Here is a 19,798-nt window from a genome sequence, read left to right on the forward strand (position 1 = left end):
CTGCCTTTATCCTGCCAGCAGCCTCTGTCCTCCCTTGTGCTCCCAGCACACGTGTCACCCTGCTCCCTGCCCTGCCCCCACCTCCACTGTGTTTGTTGTGCCTCAAGCACAAGGTGCCCTCCTACCCTCTGGCATGCCTGGTCCAACACCACCTCATCATCCCACTGCCCCACGTGCCTACATAAGGAAGGTGGAGGCAAACACCTGTTGGAAGAGTGGGCAGTTCAGGACAGCAGAGACCAGGCACAGCCAGTTTAAGGGCACAATATATTGCCTGGCCACAGAGACTCTTTCTAAAGAGCAGTGGCTTAAGTAAATAAAAAAACTGTAGGGCAGAAGTTCCCAAACTGGGGTCTGCGAGGGGGCGCTAGGGGGTCTGTGGCAAAATCTCTTCCCCCACCAAAAAATATATATCATTTTATCTTTATTTTTTAAAATACATATTTTAATTGATCAATTATGGAAGAACGTACAGGCCCATCCATCTCATTAGGTGTGAGTTGACCTAGTGATTGAGTATATAGTAGTGAGTTGAATAAAGTTCTATGTTCTCAATTTTTCCCTTTTATTAACATTATATAATGAGGACATTGTGGCATTTTTTGTTGGTGGGGGGCCTCAGCCAGAATCTGGTTGGCAAAGAGGTCCTTGGGAAGAAGAAGTTTGGCAACCCCTGGTCTAAATTATATAGTGTATATATAGTCCTTTATAGTGTGTATATAGTTTTTGTCATTTATAATATTTTGTATATGGTGTATATAGTTTTTGTAGTTTACATATAGTCGTGTATATAGTTTTTGTAGTGTTGGTAGTCTTTCATATATAGTTGTTGTAGTGTATACAGTCTTTTGTATAGTTTTTGTACTGTATATATATTGTATATAGTATATATATACACTATATACAATATATACACTATATACAATATATATATAGTTTGTATATAGTGTATATAGTTAATGTAGTGTGTATATACTATATATATATATATATATATATATATATATATATATATATATATATATATATATATATGTATATAGCAAATGTATATACACTCACCTAAAGGATTATTAGGAACACCATACTAATACTGTGTTTGACCCCCTTTCGCCTTCAGAACTGCCTTAATTCTATGTGGCATTGATTCAACAAGGTGCTGAAAGCATTCTTTAGAAATGTTGGCCCATATTGATAGGATAGCATCTTGCAGTTGATGGAGATTTGTGGGATGCACATCCAGGGCACGAAGCTCCCGTTCCACCACATCCCAAAGATGCTCTATTGGGTTGAGATCTGGTGACTGTGGGGGCCAGTTTAGTACAGTGAACTCATTGTCATGTTCAAGAAAACAATTTGAAATGATTCGACCTTTGTGACATGGTGCATTATCCTGCTGGAAGTAGCCATCAGAGGATGGGTACATGGTGGTCATAAAGGGATGGACATGGTCAGAAACAATGCTCAGGTAGGCCGTGGCATTTAAACGATGCCCAATTGGCACTAAGGGGCCTAAAGTGTGCCAAGAAAACATCCCCCACACCATTACACCACCACCACCAGCCTATACAGTGGTAACAAGGCACGATGGATCCATGTTCTCATTCTGTTTACGCCAAATTCTGACTCTACCATCTGAATGTCTCAACAGAAATGGAGACTCATCAGACCAGGCAACATTTTTCCAGTCTTCAACTGTCCAATTTTGGTGAGCTTGTGCAAATTGTAGCCTCTTTTTCCTATTTGTAGTGGAGATGAGTGGTACCCGGTGGGGTCTTCTGCTGTTGTAGCCCATCCGCCTCAAGGTTGTACGTGTTGTGGCTTCACAAATGCTTTGCTGCATACCTCGGTTGTAATGAGTGGTTATTTCAGTCAAAGTTGCTCTTCTATCAGCTTGAATCAGTCGGCCCATTCTCCTCTGACCTCTAGCATCAACAAGGCATTTTCGCCCACAGGACTGCCGCATACTGGATGTTTTTCCCTTTTCACACCATTCTTTGTAAACCCTAGAAATGGTTGTGCGTGAAAATCCCAGTAACTGAGCAGATTGTGAAATACTCAGACCGGCCCGTCTGGCACCAACAACCATGCCACGCTCAAAATTGCTTAAATCACCTTTCTTTCCCATTCAGACATTCAGTTTGGAGTTCAGGAGATTGTCTTGACCAGGACCACACCCCTAAATGCATTGAAGCAACTGCCATGTGATTGGTTGGTTAGATAATTGCATTAATGAGAAATTGAACAGGTGTTCCTAATAATCCTTTAGGTGAGTGTAGTGTATCATTGTAGTTTATTTATTTAATAAACATGTTTCTGCATTTATACAAGGCCTTGAGATTTCAGTTCTTGTTCATACTCCACACTGCTTTTTTTTAACCAGTCGTTTTTATTGTTGACGAAACAGACAATACAAACCATACTTTTTTAACCTCCCTCCCCAATGCCCTCCCATATTCCCCCACCATCTCATCTGTAATCAGTAAAATAAACTTAAATTAGCTGTGTAACACTACATTAAAAACGGTAATAAATAAAAAACGAAATTATATATATATTTATTTTGTTTTTTATGAATGTATTTATTTATTTATTTATATACTTATATATTTCGTATTTTATTTATTTAGGTGTTAATTTTGTCACACATTGTCCATAGGAGGCACCACTCCAACCAGGACCTTTGGATCTGGGCTCTACTGCCAGACAAAATAAACAAAATTGACATTTTCTGCAATTTCCAGAAAATGTGTCAGTATCATATCACTATAAACACTTGGAATGCAGAGGGGGATCCTCAATTTCTCCATCCTTTCCCTTTTCTCTCCTTTCCTCTCTTTTTTTCTTCCCCTTTCTTCCCCCTTCATTTTCGCTTCTTCCCCCCCTTAACAGACTGTTGTTCCCCAGCTTCTTTGGAGTCGGTAGAGCATCAGACTTTTAATCTGAGGGTCAAGGGTTCAAGTCCCTGTTCAGGCATTTTGTTGAGTCCTTTTTGACCGATGGCCGTGATGGTGAACAGCTTGGATGGCCCTCCTGGTGACAATGAGATATGTAGTTGCTTCTTCTCAAGTTGTCCTGTCTTCTTTTTTTTTTTCTTTTTTTTTCAGCAGATATCCAGCCAGGCAAGTGTTGTATTCCACAGGAAATTCAAGCAATGCAAGCAAGGGATTCCTGGAACTCTGAGAGATGTTTTTTCTGTTGACCACGTGTCAACAGCAAAAACAGGACATAATGCATCTTGTCTTGATTTGGCACAATCTGTGAGGGTTGGGCCAACACAACCTACAGAATGTATCAACACATTTGCTCGTTTCTTGAAATACTTGCTATGACCTGTGGCCCTATGCCATGCAGAAGTCCACAGCTATGCATGTCAGCTTGCACTGCTCCTCCTCCCCAATGTGCCACTTGTAAGAACTGTGTAAAAAGCGATATAGAACGTGATCAGCAAAGAAACACAATTCTCCTTAGAACGACAATCATCATGCCGATCATCATCTCAGTGCATACGTGGATGCCCAACAAGCCAAGCCAGTGGTTCCCAAGCTTTTTCATGCCACGGCACACTTTACTAAGACCAAAATCCTCACGGCACAGCAACATGAAAAAAAAAAACGAATTTAATAGGTATTGTCTTACCTGAATGGCTGCTAAAACTATTATGACATGCACATTGCATGTGAAAATATGTCTGTAGGAGAGTAATTAAAAGGGCAAATGTGTGAAGTGCAAGGAGTCGCCTTTAGTGGTATGGTAAAAAAGTAGACCGACATACTAAATCATTACTTCATACATATCATTTATTTAGTGCAGACAGACCAAGACCAGACACTAAAAAGTATTTGCAGAAAATATAAATTCACAGCAAAATAGATTCAGTTCACAATATCTTATAACAGACCCATTCAACAAAGTGGTTAAACGTAACAAAGGGCATTACAATTGTTGAGAAACAATAGCGCATGGATCAAACATGCTATCCTCGCTGTCTTATTGTATTTGATGAGACGTTTCGTAACTGAAATGTTTTGTATGTGGACTGAATGCACACCTGAGCTGAGCATGATATAAATACACCAATCAGCCATAACATTATGAACACCTGCCTAATATTGTGTAGATCCCCCTTTTGCCTTTTGAGCTATCAAGGCATGTACTCTTACTAGACCTCTCAAGGTGTGTTGTGGTATCTGGCACCAAGACGTTAGCAGCACATCCTTTAAGTCTAAACCCTAAACTAGGAACCAGGGGGGCAGGGAGCTCTGACAATGGGACATGTTCCTCTAAGGAAAGAAAACCAAGGGAAACCGCTAGTAGGAAAGTCCTGAAATGTTTGTACCTCAATGCCAGGAGTATAAGGGACAAGATGTTAGACTTGGAAGCCACAGTGCTAGCATGTGACTATGATGTTGTAGGAGTGACAGAAACATGGCTTACAGAAAATGATACACACAGTTTAGGAGAGACAGGCAAAATCAAAGAGGTGGTGGGGTAGCATTATATGTGAAAATGATATTGAGGCAGAAGAACTCAAACTAGATCCCAGTAACGGAACAGAATCTTTGTGGGTCAAACTTTTCAATAAGAGATCCGGAGGACTAGTGGTAGGAGTGTGTTACAGGCCACCCAACTCAGATATTCAGCAAGATGTTGCATTGTACAGTGTAATCAGGAATGGATGTAGCAAGGATGTGGGTGTTATAATGGGGGACTTCAATTTCCCAAACAAAGGCTGGGAAAGCACAGCTGGGACTACAGAAGCAGAAATAGAAATGGTTGAGATGGTGAATGACTGCTTTCTTACTCAATTTGTCAGGGAACCAACCAGGGAGAGTGCATGCATTGACTTGATCTTTTCAAATGACCAAGATAGAGTCAGAGGGACACAAGTTGGAGAATCAATGGCAAACTGTGATCACAATATGGTTAGCTTTGAGGCATTCTTTCAAAAAACAAGCACCAAATCTAAAACAATGGTCTACAATTTTAGAAAAGCAAACCTTGAAGGTATGAGGTGGCACTTAGAAGAGGTAGACTGGAGCACACTGGATACAGATTCAGTTGAAAATGGATGGTTATATTTTAAGAATATACTACTTGAGGCTCAGGAGAAATTTGTACCAAAACTTAGCAAATTGAGGACCAACAAACATTGGCAAAAATGGTTTAATAGAAGTATGCAAAAAAATATCAAGAGAAAGCAAATGTTGTATAGCGCATACAAAAGGAATAGAGATTAAACAAAATACAAAGAATATATTGAGCTGCAAAGAGATGTTAAGCAAGGGATCAGGAAAGCAAAGAGGGAAATAGAAAGAAACATAGCTCTTGGAGCTTAAACCAATGCAAGGAGCTTTTTTCAATACTACAAAAGTAAGAGGTCAATAAAGGAGGAAGTGATACAGATACAGGGCAAAAATTGAAGTATCTTGGAAAATGAACAAGATGTGGCAAATGAGTATTTCACAGAGATTTTTACAAAAGAAAAGAAAGATAACATGCCACAGGTTAATGATCAGTCCATTCAAACCCTAAGAGAGATCAGGATAAAGGAGGAGGAGATACTAAAGGGACTAGTGGAATTAAAAACAAACAAATCACCTGGGCCAGATGGGATATTTCCAACAGTACTTAAAGAAATGAGGGAAATTATTTATAGGCCGCTAACTTGATTATTCCAAATGACACTTAGAACAGGGGATGTGCCAACTGACTGGAAGACAGCAAATGTCATACCAATCCACAAGAAAGGGGACAAAACTGAGCCAGGAAATTACAGACCAATCAGTCTCACCTGCATCACCTGTAAAATGTTGGAAAAAATTATTATACAGAAAATAAAGGGGCATCTTAATGAAAACCATATTCTTGGAGATAGTCAACATGGGTTTAGACTACAGTTTGTAGATCATGTGAAAGCATATGATATTATATACTTTCAGAAAGCTTTTGATAAGGTTCCACACCAAAGACTGATCCTCAAATTGGAAGCTGTAGGCATTCAGGGTAATGTAAGTAGATGGATTGTGAACTGGCTGATGTATAGGAAACAGAGGGTGTCAATTAGAGGAGTCACTTCTAACTGGAGTGAGGTTGTTAGTAGAGTTCCACAGGGATCAGTACTAGGGCCTTTGCTTTTTCTAATCTATATTAATGATCTGGACTCTGGGATAGTTAGCAAACTTGTCAAATTTGCAGATGATACTAAAATAGGTGGCTCAGAAGATACAATCTTGGCAGCACAGGCTATTCAGGGGGACTTAGATAATATTCAGTTGTGGGCTGACACCAGGCAAATGAAAATCAATGTGGACAAGTACAAGGTAATACATGCAGGTAACAAAAATGTCCACTATAATTACACTATGGGAGGTACAGATCTAGATGAAGTAACGCATGAGAAAGACCTAGGAGTCTATGTGGACTCCTCACTTTCTCCATCCAAGCAATGTGGGGAAGCAATAAAAAAGGCAAACAGAATGCTAGGGTACATTGTCAAAAGTGTAGAATTTAAAACAAGGGAAGTAATGTTAAGACTGTACAGTGCACTAGTTAGACCTCATCTGGAATACTGTGTACAGTTCTGGGCACCACACTTCAAGAAGGATATTGCTGCTTTAGAGGCAGTTCAGAGGAGAGCAACCAGACTTATTCCAGGTCTGAAGGGAAAGTCCTACTCGGAGAGACTGAGGGAACTGAACCTTTTCACCCTGGAACAGAGGAGACTACGTGGGGACTTGATCCAAGTCGGGCGTTTCATGGTTAATTGCAATGCGTAATGCTTTTGTTTCCAATTATCATTATGCTCTCTATATTGTGGGTCTGTTGTGCACTGTTCATGTACATTGTGTTGTAATCATAACTTTATCAAACGCGTCTATTCATGACTGTAGCTCTGTCAGTGACATGAAAAACCACTCAGTAAGATCATTAAAACTAAGTATTAAACAACAAGGCGAAATGTATAAGACACTCCTTTGCCCTTTGCATGGCTGTGGGTAAACTGCAGATCCTCTCTAGTGCAATAAACTAAGAGCATGTAAACCAGAGAGAGAGAGGGGCATTTCATCTGTGACTTGAGCACACTTTGATAGCTAGCCTGCTGCAGTTGCCATCAAAACGATACTAATGATTAGTAGTTAACTACTACTGTAGTTTGCCAGCGAATTATTTTTGATAGTATTGTATTTTTTTAAATACATTGTGTTTTAATGTGTAATATAGTATTTTCAGTACTGAGTACTTATGGCGTGGGTGTTTTTTTACCTAAACTCTTTATTAGTTATTGCTGTTATTTCAGTGTGCACAGTGTACTATTTAAATGTGTATGTATCACCAAATCTATTTCAGTCTATGTTAAAGTGCAATACATGTTCTGTGATTATTATACCTATCCACAAGATGTTTGTGTTCAAATGTTTGTGTCTCTCTTAGTTTTACCTAAATATTTTCTCTCCGCCATGAAGATGGGCACCACTAAAATGTTTTGCGGGGGGGGGGCCCCCACAATCAAATCTCGTCTATGGCCCCCAAAAGGCTGGGGCCGGCCCTGCGTGTGATAGTCTGCATTCAGGATCAGGTCTGCAGTGCCGGCAGTCAGTGTGCTGCGCAGTTGCAAGGTCTCCACTCAGGACTCCAGGATGTGTCAGGGTGTGCGTCGTATGATGCCTTGTGTGTTGCTGGACAAGCTTGTTGCCCTGCAGCTGCACTTCCTAAATTATGGGCAGGAGCTGCTTGATGCCATAGTGTCTTTTCTGTACTTCGACCAGGTATTATTGGGAGATGTCTGCTGAACACAAAATATCAATCAATCCATTTTTATTTGTATAGCGCCCTTTGCAGGGTAGCCACAGAGCACACAGACTGGTAAACATACAACAAACGTACAGCAAAATAAAATACATAAATAATACAATAAAATAAATAAAAATAGACCTTTAAACAGTTTGTATGATCTAAAATAAAGTAAATGAACATTTAAATAAATAAACCATTTGGGCATGGAGGAGAGAAAAACAAAAAACTCCTATGATGTCATGTATTATTATTTTATTATTATTTTTATTTCTTGGCAGACGCCCTTATCCAGGGCGACTTACAACATAAGTGCAAACAAAGTGCAAAAATACAGAAGTACAAGGCATCAATCATTACAAATTCAACTAGATAAAACATAGCAATTCAAGATAATACATTTTTCAAATTCCAATTTACAATTTACACAAGTACAGTAAGAGACTCCCTACATCCTGGACGGTGAAACCTAAGTGCTGCCAAGATGTAGGGTTACAGACGAGGGCTACGGGAAAGGGAGCAAGGAGGAAAACAATCAAGAACGCGAGAAGCATAATAAAGCTGAAGTGCTATCCAGCAGGGATAGAGGACTAATATTACAAGTGCTGTCGGAAGAGATGCGTCTTGAGTAAGGGGCAGAATGAGGTCAAGGACTCGCTGTTTTGACTTCGGTGGGCAGGTCGTTCCACCACTTAGGGGCCAGGGATGAGAAGGAGTGGGCTCTGGAGGAAGGAGAGTGGCGAGGAGGCAGAGTTAGCCTTCTGGCACTGGAGGAACGCAGTGGTTTGCAGGGGATGTATGTTGAGACGAGTGACTGAAAGTAGCTTGGTGCAGTGTGGTCAAGACAGTGGTAGGTGAGGGTCAAAGTCTTGAACTGAATGCGTGCCGCTAACGGGAGCCAGTGGAGGGAGCGGAGCAGTGGAGTAGCATGTGCGAATCGTGGCAGAGAGAATACCAGACAAGCCGCAGAGTTCTGGATGAGCTGGAGTGGGCGGGTAGTGGATGCAGGCAGGCCAGCCAGGAGGGAGTTGCAGTAGTCCAGGCGGGAGAGAACCAGTGACTGGATGAGTAGCTGAGTTGTCGGTGAGAAAGGGACGGATCCGGCGTATCTTGCTCAGGAAGAATCTGCAGGTGCACGTTAGCGTGGTGATGTGTTGGGAGTAGGAGAGTGCAGGATCGAGGGTGACTCCTAGATTTTTAGCGGAAGAAGGAGAGAGTGTGGTGGATTCCAAGGGGATCGAGATGGGGAGGTCAGCAGAAGGTGAGGAAGAGTGGGGGAAAAAGAGATGATCTGAGGGTTGTTGATAGTGGATTCAAAGAGAGATTGGAAGTAAGACTTCTTGGCTGAGGTGAGAGAGGATGAGAATGTGGACAGTAGGGAGCGGTAGAGTTCGAGTGCAGCTGGGAGTTTGGTCCTTTTCCACTTCTGTTCGGTGGCACGCAGACTGAGGAGGGGAGGGACGGGCAGGACGAGACACAAGAGGACAGAGTGAGTTAAAGGAGGAGGTGAGGGAGGAGAACAAAGAGGAGGTAGCACAGTTGACAGATAGATTTGAAAAACAGTCAATGGAAGGCAAGAGAGTGAGGGCAGTGGACGCAAGGGTGGAGGGGGAGACAGAGCGGAGATTACGATGGAAGGTGACAGAGGGAGTGGGAGGAGAGGGGAGGGAGGGGAGGGAAAGGTAGAAGGAAATGAAGTGGTGGTCTGAGATGTCCATGAGTGTCACGGTAAGTGTTGAAGGGGAGCAGCCTCTTGAGAAGATGAGGTGTAGCTGGCGGCCAGCCCTGTGAGTGGGGGGAGATGGGGAGATAGTGAAGTTAAAGGAGTGAAGGAGAGGAAGAAAACCGGCACAGTGGGAAGGGTTGGAGAGGTGGATGTTGAAGTCTCTCAGTAGGATGGTAGGTGAGGACAGCGAGGGGAGAGAGGAGAGAAGAAAGTCGACATTTAGTAGGAAATTAATCTCTGGGGGTTCATGGCTTAGGGCCTAGGCCTAATGGTTGCCTCCCCTCCAGGCAGTGTAGTCATTACAGCAGCAAGGAGATCAGAAAGCTCTTGATCAGTGCTGCTGGCTGTGCTCTTCCCTCTGGAGGAGGCCTCTCACCAGCCATCGGGGGTGGGGGGGTTGGACCATCAACAGCCTTTGGGTGGCAATGGCTCATCAGACCTTGGGTGTGGATGTCCCGTTAGCCCTCTGTGGTGGGGTGCCTCGGAGGAGGGTTGTGTCTCGTCAGACTCCCTCGGTGGGGGACGAGGCGCCTCGTCGGACCCTCAGAGTGGGGTGTTGCTGGAAGACAAAAGGACAGTTGTGCTCAGATACTGGTCATGCAAAGCAGGACATTTCCAAAGACAGTTGTGCATCGCATGTCCATGGCACACCGGCGACACTATGGGCTAGAAAACTAAACAGAAGAGTCTTCAGCCATGATTTAAAGGCTAAGACAGAAGGGCATCTCTTACAGAGGCTGGAAGATCGTTCCACAATTTAGGAGCCCTATAACTAAATGCTCAACCACCTGCAGTTTTCTTGTGTATTTTAGGGAGCACTAAGTAACCGGCTTCCTGGGATCTCAATGGCTGACCTGGAGTGTGTTCGATAAGGAGATCTTTTAAGTAGGGAGGTGCCAGTCCCTTTAGTGCTTTAAATGAGCACTTTAAAGTCTATCCTGTAGCGCACGGGCAGCCAGTGAAGAGAAGAGGGTCCGTGAGATCAGAATCATATGTCTGGTTGAATTTTTATTTTAAATAAGGTTTATATTTAAATATTTACACAAATTCTTGCGCTTTAATCACTTTTTAATGTAAATTAATTTAAGCAATACCTGATGCTTGAAAGCATTTATGCCAAAAATTGGGGGAAATTATTACAGTATTAAACAATGTGTTTTGCGTTATGATTAATTTGTGATAACATTTTAAAAGCAAAAAATAAATAAATCCTATAGCAAAACAACAGGGAAATAATTAACTAAAGGTGATGGGGACAAGAGATGCCCTAACAAGCACCTGTGTGTTGTGTGCACTGCCACCAGGGGGAGCACTGTGCCACTGGGACAGTTGGTGTCCACCTCTGATAGAGACACAGCTTTATACTGACAGAGAGACTGGACATCTGCAGGGTCTCCAGCCTGGCCCTAACCCAATCAAATCTGATATGGATGTATTTGAACCATGACTGTGGTGTCTCTGTGACAGACTGACCCTGCGTTTACGTCATGTGGTAAGGATGGTCAATACGAGCTCCCGATTTGAAGAAATGTCCATGTCAGCTTCCAGCTCGTAAATACTTTTGGACTTTGGAGACAGACCCCGATTTCTCCCACTTCTAGAATTCAGACGTCACGAATGCGGAAATACAAGCAAGCAACCAAATACCAATTCGTTTGTAAAGTGTAATACAATGCAAATCATCAATTCATTCAATAATGTTGCTTGCCTTCCTTAAGTACAATGAACATGTTTGTCAACTGCTTTTTTTTTTTTTCACCTTTTTTCATAACTCAGTAGCACTAACTTTGACACTGAAGCCACACATTTTGGTGAGTTCTGATGGCTTCCGTGTTTCAGTGTATCTGTACGTTGTAACAAACACAAGATGTACTTTTTTTCTGACAGGAAACCTTAACCACCCTAATCTCCTCACAGTGAGTAATTTACAATGATTTCTGTATTTAACACAAGCCTAGCATCATCCATGTGTGTATTTTGGCATTTCTGCTTTCTACTGTGCGTCTTGGGCATCCTAGCAATAGTAGCTTCGCAGGAACAGACTGCCAGTAAGTGTGGAAGGGAGTAAATCACCTTTTATCCTGCTGAAGACTTCCTGAAATGTCCATTTGTTCAAATCCAAGAAGCTTTGTAGAGTATGTTTCCCACGTGCTTTACTAGCCCTGCCAAGAATAATCTGAGTGAGAACAATAGAATTACAAAAGTACACAACGTGTGATATGTAATAAATTCAATCACAAGGAGAAGAAATAAAGAACTCCTTTAAAGACGTCCATGTGTTTGATATTACTGAATTGATTCATGTCCAGAATGACTTGGTTAATGGAAGTAGGGTTTAAGACCATTCTTCACAAATGGATCATTACATGACTCTGGAAAATGTGTAATTCATGTGATACGAAGGATAACTGGTAGTCCTTTGCCAAATAAAATGTTCCCCATGTTGCTACTTCTGTTTTTAGTTTTTTCCTTTCACGTGTGTTTGTATCATTGGCTTAATAAGATGTGTTTCCTTAAGAGAGAGAATAAATAGTTTATTTTATTATTCTGCAAAATCCTGATACAGAAAATAGTAAACCAGATTTTAAATTGCATTGTGGGCTCATTGTGCATTCCTCTTCTTAAAGTGAAGGCCATTGTATAAATACTTTCTCAGACTACAGGTGAATTGGTGTTACTGGTGATTGATCACAGGATCTGAAATACGTTTAGACAGAGTCCACTGTGTTGGGCTCACTGACCCTCAGAGAGTGTCTTATTAATGGCATTTGGAGAAGCAAAGTGTAAATTTTCCCAATTCTTCCTGATGCAAGAGACTGCCAAGGTGAAATATAAAAGAAAACAACCAGTGATCTCTGCATGCCTGTTTTGGGTGCCTAGTGGACCTGGTAGTCCAATGCACACTGACCGATTACATTTATGCAGATTCTGTTTTTCCCCACATTTTATTTAGTTTATTATTGTACAGACCAGAACACCACGCTCCCCGTTCATCAGATATCTCACACCATTTCAAACACCAGGCTGCGGACACAATGGCATGCAAACCTTTATTGTATCTCCATATTTTCTAGCTGGAAAGTAACAAAGCACTGAATCTCTGAAGTCACCATAAACCCCGATGGGGCCCAATCATTGTGAGACTCTAATCTCTGTAGGGTTTAACTGCCACATATTCGATATGGTGACTTCAGTTTGTTCATTCAGCAACCAGGTTATAATGTGCATTTGTTTATGTATCACTAGATTCAGCAGTGGCTGCAATAAACAAGTTATCCATGGCATATTACTACTGTCTATATACTGTACTCAGAAGTATCCATTACTTTATGAATGTGTACATATACATTTATAACGGCATCATGCAGTAAAAAACCCTGTAGTGTGAGCAGCCTTTATTGGGGATGTTTGGTCCAAAGGGTTAACCGTGATCCTCCTTTATTCCAGAAACATCAGCCGGGCTACAGTCGCTTTTTACAGTGCCTCCCAGCCCAACCCTGGTAGCAGCTGCATTTAAACTTGGCTTCCATGCTCAATGCTTCCTCCTTATTCAGCTGCCCCTGCACACTGTGCACCATGCCCTTGGGCCCCGGCTTGGACAGGACTGTCCAGCTGAGTGGATCCAGGTGGAGGTAAGCCTTCGAGCCACTGTCCTGCCTCTGGCAGCGCCCACGACTCGAGCACCGGACCCGGCTGCACACCACAGCAGCCGTGGTCACGTTCACAATGTAATTACCCAGAGTCCCGTCCGTATAGCCTTTTATTTCTTCACACACAGCCTGCATGAGGGAAAGGGGAGACAATGGTGAAAAGAGTAAATCGCTGGGTTTTGCTTGTCATTCTCATGCTGTTTCCCTGTTTTATTCTGATGAATGACAAAGTGGAAGCTGAGCCATTCACAAGTCGATAGAAACCAATTTGTCTTCACAAGCCACCAACACAGTCATGGTGTAGTTTACACTCTACTGTCATACAGGAAACTCGTTTTACAGCTCGACTTCCCGTTGAACTTGACTTGCCATTTAAACATTGTTCAAAATGCAGCACAAACGTCTGCGCCCCGTACAGCAGATTGTCAAGGAAGTGGGACAGGAGACACTAACACATGCACCAATAGACTAGATACATTATGTTTTTGGATCAATAAGCTAAAAAGCAAGCCAATGAGCAAGGTGGAGATAATGTGTGTCGTTAAAGCACACAGATCCTTCTGCTCCTGCATACCTGAGATTTTGCATAGTCTGCGTTCCCCCAGAGCACGATACCTGCCGCTCCCAGCGCTGCAGCCTCCCCGACAGTGTGAACCAAGTCCTCCTGCAGACACAGACCACAGGAGATCAGTTAGTCACAGATGTCACTTCACACACACGTCACGTCTTAAAATAACAAGCGTTCAGTAAAGCAAACACAAAATACCGTCCCCCGAACCCACAGATGAACAACCTTTTCTTCACCATTAACAGTATCAGAAATTTAAACTCCTATTTTGATCATTAGGATGGTATTAATTCAAAAATATATAATACAAATCTGTGAAAAAATGATACAGTTACAAGAAGTTTGTGATCCCTCAAATTCAAATGTTGCTCTAAAGGAGTGTGACTTTTAAAACGAGGATGATCTGATCAGTCTCTGCACACAACTGAGACCTTCACCTGAGAAAGGAACTCCAGGGAGTAGGTGTAGGCTATGCGGGCATAGGGCAGCACCGGGGGGCTGACCGGAGTGACCTGTCCCGCGCACCGCTGGGCCTCCAGGACGCTGTACTGCGTGTACCGCCGGATAGCCTCGCCCCGGCCGCGCAACTCCAACTCCAGGTAGATGCTGGGATACAGCGCAGAGCTGACGTTCCACAGCCAGCCCAGCTCCTCGTTCCTCCTCATCTCCACCTCCGGACACTGCCCGGTGTAGTTCAGCGAGGCATTCTTGTACTGGTAGTTGTAGCAGCCGGGCATCCCGTAGAACCCCCACCAGCCGCCGGGCCTCATCTCGCGGCCCAGCTGCAGCGTGCGATTCATGAACGCCCGGCCCGCCTCCTGGAACTCCCTCTGGGCTTCGCTGTCCACTTTAGAAGGAGGCCAGTCGGGATGCTTCTGCTGCACCAGAGTCCGGGAGGCGTTGCAGTAAACCTCCTTGGAGTCCCAGTTCCGCACCCACAGCGGCCGCCAACTCTCCCAGTCCACCACTGCCAGGCCCGAGAAGGCAGCGTGCGGGATGTAGCGCTCAATGTCGGCCCAAGCCAAGTCCAGGTGTTCCAACAGGCTGGCGTTCTGGGGCACCCCCCCGTTCACCGGCTCCCCCTGGAGCGTGTAGAAAGGGTACCGGCCCAGCTTGTCCACGTAGAAGATGGTGATATTGTCCCCCATGAAGCTCTGGTTCTGGTTCAGCACGATGTCAAACAGGCTGAGGTCCAGGTCCACCCCATACTTGGTCTTGCAGGACTCTGTCGGGGCATTCCACACCGTCAGGAAGGGCACATTGGGCAACAGAGGCATGCGGGTCTGCTGGATGGCCACAGCGCCCCCCACGGCCCACAGGCTGAGCAGCACCAGGGCGGACATCCTTGCTGTGAGTTCCTGCGATTCCATTAAGCTGGGGGTCATCAGCAGAGGCTACAGTCCACCCGGGATCTGCACTGAGCGGGACAGAAGGCAGTGTGAGATGTGTGGAACATGATGCACAGCGTACGGGGTGTAATGGAGAGAAACCAAGATGGGAAACACACTAAATATCTATGTCACCTTGGAGGCTCCTCCCAGGTGTATGAACTACACTGCTGACAGCTGCCTTCTGGTATCTGACTCCTGTGCCAAATACTTTTCATAATATCGTTTGCTTATTAAAGGCACGCACTTAAGGATTTATTTGAGAACTTATTTTGATCTGGAATATCTATCCTAATTCCTCATTTACCATAGTAAATATGGCAGTTTTCTTGCTGTTTCTTGTGGTAATACCCACACCAGGAATGTACTTCACTCTGCCATGGTCTCACAGCTTACTATCTCGAACCTGCTGTTTTCACTTTCCATTTCTAATTTACTATGTTTTTGGCCATGCTTTACTACAATTAGTGTTTATTAAAAAAAAAAAAAAACACTTTAAGACAGGTTTGTTTGAACAGTCAAAAATAAATTAAAATCTGTGAAACACCAGGGGAAATCTTAAATTATAAAACACTTCCTAGTAAATAAACAAAAGTGAATGATTTCTTAAGACGTCTGGGGAACGAAACCAAAAATGGAAAATTCCCAAATTACTAAAAACAATGACTCCCTTTACATGACAAATCCAGCCGCTTCCTATGTGCAAACAACCAAACAATTCATTAAAAAAACAAGTTGTAAACATTATATATGAAACTTGTGAACAATGCAGCTCCTGTCAACAGGGTCGCCGTTTCATTTATATGGCATTAAACAAAAACTGCGGCACGTAATTGAGCGATATAACAATATAGATGGAGACAAAATGTGCAACTATATTCCTGTAAGTGAATGTATAGCAGAGCCGACTCTACTTCGCTATAGGAACTATAGCCTGGATGTAATGCAGCCGGTTGAGTAAGTAATATAAATTACAATAATACAAATGTTAAACATTGTGGATGCATTGTGTCCATTCGGTCTGTTTTCATCTCGGATATAAAGTGACATTTAAAGGCACTTACCGATCAGTGGTGTAGTTTTAAACGCTGTCCTTGCGCAGCGCAGTAGCGCCGTACCGCCGCAGACACAAGCCGGTCCGGTGACCCGATGTTGGGCCAACTGTCGGGACCGACGCGAAGCTGGGAAAGGAAAAGTTATTCTGACCAATTAGAGCACAGGAGAGGCGGGCCTCTAAATCAGCCAACTGGATTCGACATTTAAATTATTTTTCTGTAAAGAATATAGAGAGGTAAATATATAGAGACAGATATAAAGATTATATATATATATATATATATATATATATATATATAATCTTTATATATCTTTATATATAAATAGATAGATAAATAGATATAGATTATAAAGATGACGGTAGAGATATTAATATATAGATAGAGAGGTATAATACAGACATAGACATAAATATACACCAATCAGCCATAACATTATGACCACCTGCCTAATATTGTATAGGTCCCCTTTTTGCCGTCAAAACAGCCCTGACCCGTCGAGGCATGGACTCCACTAGACCTCTGAAGGTGTGCTGTGGTATCTGGCACCAAGACGTTAGCAGCAGATCCTTTAAGTCCTGTAAGTTGCGAGTTGGGGCCTCCATGGATCAGACTTGTTTGTCCAGCACATCCCACAGATGCTTGATTGGATTGAGATCTGGGGAATTTCGAGGCCAAGTAAACACCTTGAACTCATGATTCATCAGACCAAGCCACCTTCTTCCATTGCTCCGTGGTCCAGTTCTGATGCTCACGTGCCCATTGTGGGCGCTTTCGGCAGTGGACAGGGGTCAGCATGGGCACCCTGACTGGTCTGCGGCTACGCAGCCCCATACGCAACAAACTGCGATGCACTGTGTGTTCTGTCACCTTTCTATCAGAACCAGCATTCACTTTTTCAGCAATTTGAGCTACAGTAGCTCGTCTGTTGGATCGGACCACACGGGCCAGCCTTTTCCTTCCTTGGACCACTTTTGATAGGTACTGACCACTGCAGACCGGGAACACCCCACAAGAGCTGCAGTTTTGGAGATGCTCTGACCCAGTCGTCTAGCCATCACAATTTGGCCCTTGTCAAAGTCGCTCAGATCCTTACGCTGCCCATTTTTCCTGCTTCTAACACATCAACTTTGAGGACAAAATGTTCACTTGCTGCTTAATATATCCCACCCACTGACAGGTGCCATGATAACGGGATTATCAGTGTTATATTCACTTCACCTGTCAGTGGTCATAATGTTATGGCTGATCGGTGTACATATATAGAGAGACAGAGAGAAATATACACTCACCTAAAGGATTATTAGGAACATCTGTTCAATTTCTCATTAATGCAATTATCTAACCAACCAATCACATGGCAGTTGCTTCAATGCATTTAGGGGTGTGGTCCTGGTCAAGACAATCTCCTGAACTCCAAACTGAATGTCTGAATGGGAAAGAAAGGTGATTTAAGCAATTTTGAGCGTGGCATGGTTGTTGGTGCCAGACGGGCCGGTCTGAGTATTTCACAATCTGCTCAGTTACTGGGATTTTCACGCACAACCATTTCTAGGGTTTACAAAGAATGGTGTGAAAAGGGAAAAACATCCAGTATGCGGCAGTCCTGTGGGCGAAAATGCCTTGTTGATGCTAGAGGTCAGAGGAGAATGGGCCGACTGATTCAAGCTGATAGAAGAGCAACTTTGACTGAAATAACCACTCGTTACAACCGAGGTATGCAGCAAAGCATTTGTGAAGCCACAACACGTACAACCTTGAGGCGGATGGGCTACAACAGCAGAAGACCCCACCGGGTACCACTCATCTCCACTACAAATAGGAAAAAGAGGCTACAATTTGCACAAGCTCACCAAAATTGGACAGTTGAAGACTGGAAAAATATTGCCTGGTCTGATGAGTCTCGATTTCTGTTGAGACATTCAGATGGTAGAGTCAGAATTTGGCGTAAACAGAATGAGAACATGGATCCATCATGCCTTGTTACCACTGTGCAGGCTGGTGGTGGTGGTGTAATGGTGTGGGGGATGTTTTCTTGGCACACTTTAGGCCCCTTAGTGCCAATTGGGCATCGTTTAAATGCCACGGCCTACCTGAGCATTGTTTCTGACCATGTCCATCCCTTTATGACCACCATGTACCCATCCTCTGATGGCTACTTCCAGCAGGATAATGCACCATGTCACAAAGGTCGACTCATTTCAAATTGGTTTCTTGAACATGACAATGAGTTCACTGTACTAAACTGGCCCCCACAGTCACCAGATCTCAACCCAATAGAGCATCTTTGGGATGTGGTGGAACGGGAGCTTCGTGCCCTGGATGTGCATCCCACAAATCTCCATCAACTGCAAGATGCTATCCTATCAATATGGGCCAACATTTCTAAAGAATGCTTTCAGCACCTTGTTGAATCAATGCCACGTAGAATTAAGGCAGTTCTGAAGGCGAAAGGGAGTCAAACACAGTATTAGTATGGTGTTCCTAATAATCCTGATAATAGGTGAGTGTATATAGTGATAGAGAGATAGATAAACATGTATATATGTATAGATAGATATATTCTGTTGTTTTATGTAATTTTACATTAAAGCTATCTGATTCACAACAGACAAGGATGTATACTTTGATCAGTCCAGGTGTACACTTTATTCATCCACCCTATAGTTGAATGTCTTTTAATGCCTGACATTGTCACGTATAATTATACATGAATGAAGCTGCTAAATGTAACCCTACTCATCTGTCATCACTATTTCAGTTACAATGTTCCGATTCAATCTTAAACTGACAATTCATTGAATGGTAATACATGAAAGTATGATCATGCTATCCAAAGTTATATATATATATATATATATATATATATATATATATATATATATATATATATATATATATATGTCAAAGTTGATTAAGGCAATTGACCTAATTTAACCATCGGTGTTCAGTGGTTGGTTATATGTCTACAGATGGGATGTTTTGTCATGCACATCTTCTCACACCATAGTCCTCATCAGATACAGGTCTCAGGGCTCAGGCCCCTTCCCAGCAGGAGTGGTAGAGAGCTGGATGTGGATTTGGACTAATTACATATCTAGGTTTTTGGTTCAAAAACAGTAGTCCGGGTAGAGTAGTAGGGGGCGAGATACTTCAAAGCAGCAGGCAGGGCTTCTCAGAACATTACATGGAAAAAACTAAGCCAGTTTCTCCAGCGCCCCCACCGGCAGCCATTTTCCACTTGACTCCCCTGAACACCGCAGGCCACCGGCATGCATTTACATATAGATATAGATATGATTTGGGTTGGATGGATGGGGAAATAAAAATAAAAATACACTTAAAGGACAGTTGGGACATTTCGAGAGGAACGAGCAAAAACTAGAAGAGAACTTTTTTTTTTTCAAGGTTTAAATGGTTTCGTTAACAGTTCATGGAAAGGCCAACTCCCTCCCGCTTTAGGGCTTGAATAGAATATCATTAAGTAAATAACACTGCACAATAACAATACTCAGAACCGGAAAGAGTCCAGCCCAGAGAAAGCTGATAGGACGGCAGTACAGTGATAAGACAGGCCTCAGTGCCGAAAGGGTTACAAAGTCATGAGGTAGGAGCTG

At 43.0% G+C, this 19,798-nt stretch overlaps 1 protein-coding gene across 2 annotated transcripts; it reads right to left on the reverse strand.

The window, feature by feature from the left end:
• Positions 1–12,446: 12,446 nt before the first annotated feature.
• On the reverse strand, positions 12,447–16,315 carry LOC136729492 (hyaluronidase-1). Of its 2 annotated transcripts, none has more exons than XM_066697513.1 (4): positions 16,191–16,315; positions 14,176–15,155; positions 13,745–13,834; positions 12,447–13,299 (listed from the first exon to the last, which is right to left on the reverse strand). In XM_066697513.1, exons 2-4 carry the CDS (start codon positions 15,121–15,123, stop codon positions 12,982–12,984), a joined length of 1,356 nt encoding a protein of 451 aa, XP_066553610.1. In that variant the 5' UTR covers positions 15,124–15,155; positions 16,191–16,315; the 3' UTR covers positions 12,447–12,981. The 2 variants fall into 2 exon arrangements, with proteins under 2 accessions (XP_066553610.1, XP_066553611.1); XM_066697514.1 differs by having other exon boundaries at positions 14,176–15,150; positions 16,191–16,301.
• Positions 16,316–19,798: the final 3,483 nt, after the last annotated feature.

The sequence above is a fragment of the Amia ocellicauda genome, chromosome 3 (assembly GCF_036373705.1).
Source record: "Amia ocellicauda isolate fAmiCal2 chromosome 3, fAmiCal2.hap1, whole genome shotgun sequence".
NCBI classification, from domain to species: domain Eukaryota; kingdom Metazoa; phylum Chordata; class Actinopteri; order Amiiformes; family Amiidae; genus Amia; species Amia ocellicauda.

Excerpts from the sequence above, each read along its gene's own strand:
- LOC136729492 (XM_066697513.1), bottom strand. The coding sequence starts at position 15,123 with ATGACCCCCAGCTTAATGGAATCGCAGGAACTCACAGCAAGGATGTCC. Across the intron at positions 13,835-14,175 it reads CCCTGGAGTTCCTTTCTCAG|GAGGACTTGGTTCACACTGT; the intron begins GTGAAGGTCTCA and ends CTGTGTCTGCAG. Across the intron at positions 13,300-13,744 it reads CAGACTATGCAAAATCTCAG|GCTGTGTGTGAAGAAATAAA; the intron begins GTATGCAGGAGC and ends TCCCTCATGCAG.